The sequence below is a fragment of the Penicillium cinerascens genome (assembly GCF_028974065.1).
Source record: "Penicillium cinerascens strain IBT 15544 chromosome Unknown scaffold_4_segment0_segment1, whole genome shotgun sequence".
Taxonomy (NCBI): domain Eukaryota; kingdom Fungi; phylum Ascomycota; class Eurotiomycetes; order Eurotiales; family Aspergillaceae; genus Penicillium; species Penicillium cinerascens.
In genome coordinates this window covers 2,550,875-2,561,267 of record NW_026695298.1, presented here as the reverse complement: position 1 = coordinate 2,561,267, position 10,393 = coordinate 2,550,875, and the positions used below count along the sequence as shown (strand labels likewise).

The window sequence follows — 10,393 nt, the reverse complement described above, 5'->3', positions numbered from 1 at the left end:
CAAACTCCACAATACCTCACGGATTGTGTAATGGTGGACAGCCTAAGCACCCGGGAAAGCATCCGCGAGAGCGAAAGGGAAGCACACATCCACACCTAATTGAATCTGAATGCGCCGAGCACCGGATTGGCCGCTATAATCCCACACCAACCGTCCAGCCGGTACTTCCGCGTTGCGCAAAGCGTAACCCCCTGTTCCCAATACCCATGACCGCGGCGCCACTAGCGCGACGATCGAATGAACAGCGCCGGATGAATCCGGCTGTCTTATCCATACTTTGCGCGAGAATCCGTAGACCTGTCGCTGGATCCCGACCGGGACGCGCCACGAGGCAACCTTGGGGGGTTTCTTTGTGTGAGATCTTTATCCCCTCAGTGGCGTCGGGTTCTGGTCGCAAAATTGAATTGGGCCGGCACGCCTCGAAATTGCGGGCTGGCGGATGGGCCTTCCGTTCAGTGAGAATCGGTTCCTGGATCTGTCGATGCCTGGGGCCTGTCAGGGGGTTCTAGAAATTTGCTGATTTACTACCGGGTGGAGATCGGCACAATGGATTCTCGATGGTGCTACTGTACGATGTGATCGTGAGTCCACAGTTGAGTCCACCTGGATCTGGGACGATATTTGCGGTTTTCGATCACCGGGCCCCTTGGACTCAGCGCCGTAGACGGGGTACCTTGTCCCTGGGATGGAACGGAAACGCCGTTACAATGTTGTAACTCGGCATATTGGTTAAAATTCAATAGTTCAACGTCCAAGGCGGGTTGGGGGCAGCCGCGGTGCTCCAAATGGGGAGCAGATTGGGCCCAGAACTTCTGGAAGAGTTCGATGATCGCCCCTTTTTTTAGTCCAAGTAGTCCAAGTAGTCCAAGCTACCGTACGGTCTGTGGCACCCGTGGCGGGCACGTGTTCACCGGTGGATGCGACCTAAGGCCTCCTGTCGCCCCCTGAACCGCCGGAAGTGGATGTGGGGAGACTAGAGATGCTAGCCTACCGGAAAACACGTCTAATGAATACGATAGTTTGCATCCAGAACAATGTCGTCAGGACGATAATTCTTAAATAGTCGATCATCATGCTGGATTGGATGCTGTCATACGTAAGGATTGGGGATGTCTTGATGGCTTCCGGCGAGTCGATAGTTCAACTCTCAGGCATTAGCGGTAACGTTCCCCCACATTTTGCGCGGCAGGGCCCTTGGGACGGGATGGAGACAGGGGCATGATAGGTCTCGCTCTTATCACCATCAAAGGGAAGCGTTGAGTTCCCCCCCCGGGACGGGAAGTAAGAGGATCATCGCGCGTCCCGTGGAATACACAACGTGAAATTGGTAATTTCAGCCTTGTCATAACCGTTGGCCATTGATATCATCACGCAACAGGTGAGCTCATAATTCAGTTTCGGGAATCACGGAGAACTGTACCGCTTCGTCTCGGAGTGAAAACTCTCGTGAGAACATCGTACACGAAAATACGGTTCACGGCGTTCTCTCGGCCTTTACGCTTTTACATGCTTTACACCGTTCGCACTGCTTAAACATTTCAAGCGGCACAAGCTGAGAGTTCTCCACGCTCGATCGTACCTCCACTTCACGTTCACTGTGGATCCCCAGAACTCGACGATCAGTGGCAAATCGGCTGGTGCCTGCGTCAGTGGGTTTGAGGCGAACATTGAATCTTGTAGAGCTGCCAGATTTCGCCACAAAGAACCAAGCTAACACTTCATTCTCCGTACATCAAAACAAGAGGAGCGCAGAGAACCGCCTTCGAGTCTCGCACCTGGTTCTGTTGATCGAGCAACCACCGACGCTTAACCACAAGTAGATGCCTTCATCCTCGAGCATAGAGTTCGCTCGCGTGGGACCACTGTATCGACGATCCAGTGGATACTGACCACTGACAGAGAGGTCGGCGGGCCTCAGAAGCTCCCCCCTATGACGATGCCAGAACGTGCGCCGCCCTCCACTTCTCACTGAAGATCCTTTCCCGTACAGAGCCGAGCCTGTTCGGGAGTGAGAGGCGTGACAGCCAGAAGCCTGCAGGGCAGCGCACTCAGTTGAAATGTCCTGAAAATTAGGAACAGGCTCATATGCAGGAAGATCACGTCAAAAAAACGCCCCGAATGCCGTTCAGGGCTATAAGCCCAGGGGGTCCGATTCGGGCATCATAGCCCATCACCACATCTCGCCACCCCCCCACGAGCAATAGCAGTTTTCCTCATCGGGAATCCGGCTGAGCGATCAGCCCAAACCTCGGGCGCATCCTGCAATACCCATCACCCAGTGCACAAATGAAAATCACAGCTAATCTCCGCTCTGGGAAACCAAAAGCGACAGGGTTTCCGGAAAGCGCGCATAACCCGAGCAAAAATCATTCTTTACCGCAGCGCAAAGATTCATTTGGGAGCTCGTGCTGGCGAGCAGGACGTCAGTGTCCACCAGAGCTTTGAGAGCCCCTCCTCCTTTTACAGTAAACGCTTGGGGTAGAGATGAAGTGGGAACACGATTGTCTCGGGACTGGGGCCCCGTTTTCTTTCGCACGCGGCGCCCGCGGGATTACGTTCAGCTACACGTCAGACGAACACCCGGTCGTAAGTGTACCAGTTCACCGGGACCGTTAAATAATGATAGACAGTGATGATGGATATCGTGGAAAGCCTAGAAAAAGAAAAAAGCCGCGCCGGCTCGGGCTAGTCGTGATAGTCCGTTGGCAAGCGTCATGACGATGTAATTGCTTTTTCCCGGGGGATATGTATCTGCTCGGCAATGGGTGATGGTGGTGGCATGATGCTTTCCTCGATTGCGACTGGATCTGATGGGTCCCAGTTAGGAAGGTGAATCTTTCCTGTGTCATAGGGGCCGCCCCCGGCGGATATCAGCCCGTCTACAGGGTGCACGGGGTCATGCAATTGCGGTTTATGGCACCGTGTTGGTTCTGGGATGATCGTGTTGGTTTTCTGAGCTCCGTAAGTCGGCGTTTCCCATTGTGTACGATACGAGTTACGCTGTATCCATGATCTACAGTGAGAACCTTGGGACGCTTGTCAGACTTGGACTGAATAAACTTAATAGTTTAAGATAGAGGCCAATCGGGCGAGTGGACCTCGGATGGGAGTTTCCAAGATGGATCGGCTCGAAGGTGAAGCAGATGTAGAGATAGTCAAGGCAGCTATCTATATCCAACAGCGACGACGTCACCTGGGCATCACAAAAGTGCAATCCAGGTAATCGATACGCAATTGAGATGAAGTGAGCAGGATTATTTCCAGGCCAGGACATCGTTTTTATGTTCAAAATATGCTATCTATGCAATTGAACTCCTCACATCGATAAATATCCCGAAGTGTCAGTTTTGCTCTCGCTATTCTCAACCATGCAACACTGGAAATTAGATCTGTAAATTATTTCCAAGAACAAAAAGGCTCAACGAGATAAATTCGACATCAATTAGATCCTCTATTCGACTAGACCGTGTTGTTTTATCGGCAATAGTTGTTGGCATGTACATACATACCCCTTGGAAATATCAAATTGAGTGAAGTCCACGGATCAGGTCGTACCGACACCATTGGAAAGTAAAACTTGATTTCTCCTAAAAACACAGAACAGTATAGTAATCCTGTACTCACTGTAAAGCACCGACCCAGCTGTCCATAAGAGTGTTGTTGCAGTTGACCGAGAGCCACCAGGAACCCCTTGCATACGCCTCGACGCGACGAAACCTACATGTCAAAAGCCACAACAACTCTATGTCAACGAGGACAGCTCACAATCCATTCCATTTAATTTCCCTGAAACTGATTCTCGTTTCACTAGGGAAGTCAAACAATGTTCTGAGCCATGTCACAACATTGCCGAAATCTACAGTCCTGGCAAGCAGCCTAGATAGGAACCCGCATTACTACCCTCGTTCCAGTCGCGTACCTGGATTCTTCACGTCTACGAGATCCTGAAATCTCATACCCCTGGAATGGGACTAAACAGCGCTCTAATCAATCCCTGTTGACAGCTAAGATCCTAGGAAGAAATAAGAAAGAATCAAACCTCGACCTCAACCTAACACACGCGACTCCAACTTCCACCTACAATAATAATCACTTCGTCGGGTAATTATTCACACAATCTCAGTAAGTACACACCGGAAACTCTTGGACTCATATTCAAACGACTGATCTCAAACCAGCCCCAACCGACACTATGAAGCTGACAGCTATCCTCGCCGCAATGTCGCTCTCCTCGGTCGTCGCAGCGGCCCCGGTGCAGAACAAGCCCCGGTACCTGATCCCAGGCATCCCCTCTCCAATGGACATTATCGAGAAGATGTATCCTAACTCTGGAATCCCGAGGCTTGCGGGAAAGGTTGAGAACGAGTTGCACATCTGTAAGTCATACTTGAGAAGCGGGATGTGGATGTTGAGGACGTTACTGACGAGATTAAGAACCAGAATGATTGCCGAATGGACGTGGAAATTTCATGATACTCTAGCTTTGAGAATTGAAGAGTGTAATGCAGACATGCAATTTTAAAGTAAAATCCAGACGTATTCCCTTGCGGGGCTAGACTGGATCAGTAGTGTCGAATACCTTATACCGAACAATGAGACCTAATCGCCATCCAAAACAAGCCTATACAATTCGAGATATGGTAGACACCGAAGAAATCTCCACTAAACTCAAGACCCTAGAACATGCCCTCCATATCCAAATCCAAAAACTCCGGGTTTCCAACCGCCATATCTGCCGCATTAAGAACGTCATCAATAGCATCCATGCCTGTACCCGCATCCAACCCCATGTCCTGGCCCAGATCCTGGCCTAGATCCTGACCCATGTCATGCCCGACAACTCCACTATCCATGCCTGCTGCTGCGGCAGCGGTAGCATCATCCAGCATCTGGTTGATATTGTCCGCATCATCATCATCAACGCCAACGCCGGTGGTGGGTTCTAGATCCATGCGGTCTTGTTCGACGCCGAGATGCATGTTGTGGATAATGTTGCTGACGTCGATATTGGGTACCTGAGATGGCGGGGTAGAGAGGAGACTGACGCGGCGCCAGAGGCGGACGACAACTTGTGCGCGGACGGGGTCTTTTTCTGAGATTTTGGGGACGTTGTCATGTTGCAGAGCTAGGGCGTCTCGGAGGGTGAGGATTGAGCAGCGGGGGAGGGATTCTTTGCTCGAGTCGACTGGGTGGCAGATGTTCTGGTCGACTGCGAAGGATTCGGCCATTGGTGCGCAGATCATTGTTGCTGCGATGTCGAGGGCGAGATCGCCGCTGCCGGCTTCTGTTTGTTGTTTTACTTCGTCTAGCATTGCGTTGAGGACGCGTGCGGAGCCAAGGATGCGTATTCCGGCGAGGAGCTGGCGGTGGGTATAGGACTGGGGCGCCATTGTGATTTCGGAGTTTGAGCTCCAGAGGACTAGCGATTGGAGGGTATTGCGGATGCTTCCTGTAAGGCCACCTGCTGTTTGGGCGGCCCAGTTGTCGAGTTCGGAGCGGTGGCAGCTGCCGACACGGCGGAAGGATAGGTAGGGCTCGAGGGACTCGAGGATTGGTTTAATGTCTGTACGTGATTGGTGTCGCGTTCGGACGTCCTTGAGTTGTTCTTCCAGGGGCCGAGCAGTGATATTCAGTACGGTCTGATGGATGGCTTGCGCTTCGCCGGAAATGGAGCTGGGTTTGACCAGGGAGTAGAGGGTTTGCAACGGAATTGTGGGCTCGGTTTCGGATTCCCAGATGTGATTACCGAGCCAAGTCAATGCCACGACCAGGGATGGGAGTAAGAAGGGCTCGAGCAGGTCTGAAATTGTTAGTAAAGTAGCGATGCAAGCGGAGGTCGGGTTGCAACTCACATTCGAAACCGCCCTTCAACGTCTCAAAGTCCAACTTCCCTGACTCGCACGCACCGAGACTCTGATCAAACAGCGTCGCCACAAGCATGTAGAACTCCTGAGGGCTGCAGGCAGACATGGTCTCTTCACTGATACCCTCAGCAATGAACAGAGCCGCAATCCAGCTACCAATGTCCTTGTTCTGCTTCTCGCTCAGCTCACTCAGCTTCTGGCTGCATGAGCCACGATCCAACAGTTTCAACAGGAAAGAATCGTTATTCGAGATACCAATGTCAGATAAAGTCAAGTCATAGCGGTGCTTGAAGACAAGCACCAGGAGTAGAATGCTTCCAAATTCATCATAGACAGGTTGGTTCTCGCTTTGGTCGTCATCCCAGCGCCAGGAGTCCAGCAGGGCACAGAGGGGCTGCAAGACCTGCTTCGTGGTTCGGAAGAGGAGAATGACGTCCAACGCTTGCGGGCGCCGAGAAAGGGAGTTGCAGATATTTTTCAACGTCATGGTCTCTTTTTGATTGCATAGGTTGAACATGACCTATCCACGTTAGCCAAAATATAATTTCACTGTTGGCTGTATTGGTACTTACCTCGGTGATCGCACCAACAATGGCACCAGCATTACCCTCCATAGACTCAATCTCACCGATCAATTGATCAGCACGTTCAAAATTAGAGCTGATTTGCGAAACAAGATCGTCCTTTTGGTAAGGACCTCCAACGGGCAAGGTCTGCATTGGATTCTCTCCGAGAAGCCTTTCGATGCTGGACTCGGGAATGAGTCTGTGAGATGCGCAGGCGAATAGGAACTCCTGGCGAGCATCTGAGAGAACGCTACTGCCCTGCATGGAGAACATTTGAGAGAAGGAGGGGAAGGCGTTCGGGTCAAGTCGGCTGAGCGCTTGTGTAATGCACATCTCGATACGGATGGGCACCATAGACGCTGCTGTCATGGCTGCAAAGAATGCTGGAAGTTTGTTCACCAGGAAGGACCGGAACAAGAACATTGTACGACTGGACTCGTTGCGGTAGACGCCGTTAGACAGTACGTCGAAGGAGGCCGTGATTATCTCTGCGACGAGGACTTCTTGGTGCCCCTGATAGATTGTCAGACTATCATTGCAATCAAGAAGACAGGCAAGTAAGAGCAAACAGCCGAAAATAAACTTACCTCGTAGCGATTGGTGAGGTAATTGATGAGTATGGAATCATCAACCAAAGGACGACCCACAAGCTGTCCGAGTTAGCATCATTCCCGTCTTGACGAACCAGCATGGCCACTTACCATGGAGTTGAGATAGACATAGAGACCAACTCTAGTATTGATGACCGGGCCATCCATCACCGAAGCCTCGAACTGGAGAGCGTTGACATTCATGCCATCGATCGCAGGATGGTCCAATGACTTGGAAGATTGCTGTCCGTACATATTGAAATCCTTCTGAAGCGTATCCAGCCGATGACGCAAAGGCAGAGACACGTCCACGCAGAGAGGCAGATAACTGGAGAGCGCCTGACCCAACTTGGTTTTCAAATCTGAGAGAATGTTTATCAGCAAATGCCACCAAATCAGCCCAGAGACGAAAACATACCTTGACAGTTATCACTGGACAACGTTTCGAGACCCTTCGCGGTCCCCGACAGCGCAGCAAGAAGGATACCCAGCGACTCAAACAACGAGACCGCATCAGGCGAGCTCATCAAGCCACCCGTCTGCTGAGACTCATTCAGGCTATCATTGTGCCAGGCGACAACAGCCACGATCCACTCAACAGTGGCAGCATAAAGATCCGCCGCTTCGGCGACAGACCTCGGAATAGACCCAGTCGAGACAGCCATCATAACATCTTGAATGACCTTAATATCAGTCATAAGAGTCGACGCTTTTCGCTTCATCGCCACCTTCCCTCGAATAGAAGAATGCTTCAAAAGCGAGTTCAGCGCCGATGCCGACTTAACCTGTCCAACCTTGCACAGGCTGTCGACATAGACAGGCAATAAGGGGTCCCAAGCGATAGCCGAGGAAGCGCGGGCCTCCAGGAGCAGATCCAGGAGTTCATTTTCTTTGACCGGGGAGCGGGCAAGCATCAGCTTGGTGAGGTCCTTGAATTCATCGACATCTACGCGATGGGCCAAACATCGGTGGAGGAAGGTCTTCCATTGTTCTGAAGATGCCGTGCCTGGCAGCATCGTGGCAGTTCAGGGCATACCAGGTTGGAATGCGCGGATTGATGTGGTATATAGACGGGTTATTCAATTATTAGGCGATGCCCGACATTTCGGCGCCAGTGATTGAGATCAAATCCCAATTGGGCCGAAGGATGGCGTCTGTTTGGTGTCGGTCACGGGATCTTGGTCACGTGTGTGGTTATCCGCCTAACCTGAGACTGCTATTTTTCTGCGCGGCGATAGGAAACTTGAAGATTAACTAGAAGCTCATGGGGATACAGGCGATACGTTTTAAGAGAAGCAATTTGGAGCTCAGATGGATTCAAAGAAGGGAGATGAAGCTATTCGAATCCATCTACAAACCGCCCGGAGACACTGACCGAAGACCCGCAAGTACATAACTTTTACTGCTCATGTCTGTACTACAAAATCATTTACAAAGAATCGATAATTAGAATAATTCATTCAATTTCATTATCATCATGACGATCCCGACACAATGAAGCTCAAGTGGGAATATCATCAAATGCAAAGGGAATCCAGCGCCTCTATCCGTACCCGCTCGACAAAAAAGAAGCTGCAAACAAAAGAAAATGCTCAAAAAGCCGCTCCACAGGATATCAGCCGAAAATCAGTCATCAACTTTTAGGATGACTGATTTACCACCAGTCACCGTGGTCCTTCATGGCCTCAGCGACCTTGGTGAAGCCAGCAATGTTGGAACCAGCGACCAGAGAAGGCAGAACACCAGCAGCGGGGGTGACGTACTCCTGAGCGGTGCTGAGACCGTTCTTGAAGCAGGCCTCCATGATACCCTTGAGGCGGCTGTCAACCTCCTCGGCAGTCCAGTTGACGCGAGCGGAGTTCTGAGCCATCTCCAGACCGGAGACAGCGACACCACCGGCGTTGGCGGCCTTACCGGGGGCGTACCAGATAGCAGCGGCGCCCTGGTTAGCCTCACGATGGGCCTCGAAAACATCGATAGCCTCCTGAGTGGAACCCATGTTGGAGCCCTCAGCGATGAACTTGCAGCCGGCAGCGATCAGAGCCTTGGCCTCGTCGCCGGAGACCTCGTTCTGGGTAGCGGAGGGGAGAGCGACGTCGACACGGCCGACGATGTTGGTCCAGGGGCGGGCACCGGGGATGTACTTGAACTTGGAGCTGAAGGGAGCCTGGGTAGCGAGCTCGGAGATTTGCTTACGCTCAACCTTGATGGCGGCGATGGTGTTGATCTCCTCGGGAGTGAAAGAGCCCTCCTCGCCGTTGACGATGAGAGCACCCTGGGAGTCGGACAGGGAGACGACGGAACCGCCGAGCTCGATGACCTTCAGGGCGGCGTACTGGGCGACGTTGCCGGAGCCGGAGACGGCGACGCGCTTACCGGCGAAGGACTCCTTGCCGCCGGAGGCGTGCTTAATCATGTGGTCAACGTAGTAGACGAGACCGTAGCCGGTGGCCTCGGGGCGGATGAGAGAGCCACCCCAGCTGCCGCCCTTACCGGTGAGAACACCCTCCCACTGGTTGCGGATCTTCTTGTACTGGCCGAACATGAAGCCGACCTCACGGCCGGTCACACCGATGTCACCGGCGGGGACGTCAGTGTCCTGACCGATGTGCTTGCACAGCTCGGTCATGAAGGAGACACAGAAGCGGCGGATCTCGTTGTCGGTCTTGCCCTTGGGGTCGAAGTCGGAGCCACCCTTGCCACCGCCCATGTTCAGGCCGGTCAGGGCATTCTTGAAGATCTGCTCGAAGCCGAGGAACTTCAGGATGGACAGGTTCACCGAGGGGTGGAAGCGGAGACCACCCTTGTAGGGGCCGAGGGCGGAGTTGAACTGAACGCGGAAACCACGGTTGATTTGGACCTTTTTTGGTTGTCAGCGGCGAACTCCTGTTTATTCCCCGGGGGGCGACAATTAAGCTTACCTGACCCTTGTCATCCTCCCAGACGACGCGGAACTGAACAATGCGCTCGGGAATGGAGACCACTTGGAGGGCCTTGCGGTACTCAGGCTTCTTCTGGAAAAGAGTGGAGTTCTCGAGGGTAGACGCGAGCTCTGTTTCGGGAAACGTGATTAGCGGAGCCACTTGCCGAAGAGCCACTTGCCGAAAATGCCGGGAAAAAGGATGAAGTCGGGAGGGGCCCGGGGAACGCGCGGAATACTCCGTGTTCCGTGAATAACATTTGAAGGGGCATGTAGGAGGGGAACGAGGATAGAAGACTTACCCTTGTAGGCCTGCTCGAACTCGGGCTCGTGGGGGAGGTTCTGGGCGGTCATTTTTGGAGATGCTTTACTCTGCTGAAGGGTATAGGTATAGGTATAGGGTATAATCGATCGTCAACGATCAGGTATTAATCAAGAATGCTAATGGGGCAG

General features: G+C 52.4%; 3 protein-coding genes across 3 annotated transcripts; 1 reads left to right on the top strand and 2 right to left on the bottom strand.

The window, feature by feature from the left end:
* Positions 1-4,192: 4,192 nt before the first annotated feature.
* On the top strand, positions 4,193-4,522 carry N7498_010073 (uncharacterized protein; the record flags this gene model as incomplete). The annotated part of the gene is made up of 2 exons (XM_058457129.1): positions 4,193-4,376; positions 4,482-4,522. 2 exons carry the CDS (start codon positions 4,193-4,195, stop codon positions 4,520-4,522), a joined length of 225 nt encoding a protein of 74 aa, XP_058304028.1.
* A 154-nt stretch (positions 4,523-4,676) lies between these two features.
* Positions 4,677-8,036, bottom strand: nut1 (putative RNA polymerase II mediator complex subunit Nut1; the record flags this gene model as incomplete). The annotated part of the gene is made up of 6 exons (XM_058457128.1): positions 4,677-5,800; positions 5,853-6,384; positions 6,437-6,943; positions 7,018-7,080; positions 7,132-7,382; positions 7,439-8,036. The coding sequence occupies 6 exons, from the start codon at positions 8,034-8,036 to the stop codon at positions 4,677-4,679; spliced, it is 3,075 nt and encodes a 1,024-aa protein (XP_058304027.1).
* Positions 8,037-8,674: 638 nt separating this feature from the next.
* N7498_010071 (glutamate dehydrogenase) lies at positions 8,675-10,294 on the bottom strand (the record flags this gene model as incomplete). The annotated part of the gene is made up of 3 exons (XM_058457127.1): positions 8,675-9,880; positions 9,942-10,072; positions 10,243-10,294. The coding sequence occupies 3 exons, from the start codon at positions 10,292-10,294 to the stop codon at positions 8,675-8,677; spliced, it is 1,389 nt and encodes a 462-aa protein (XP_058304026.1).
* Positions 10,295-10,393: the final 99 nt, after the last annotated feature.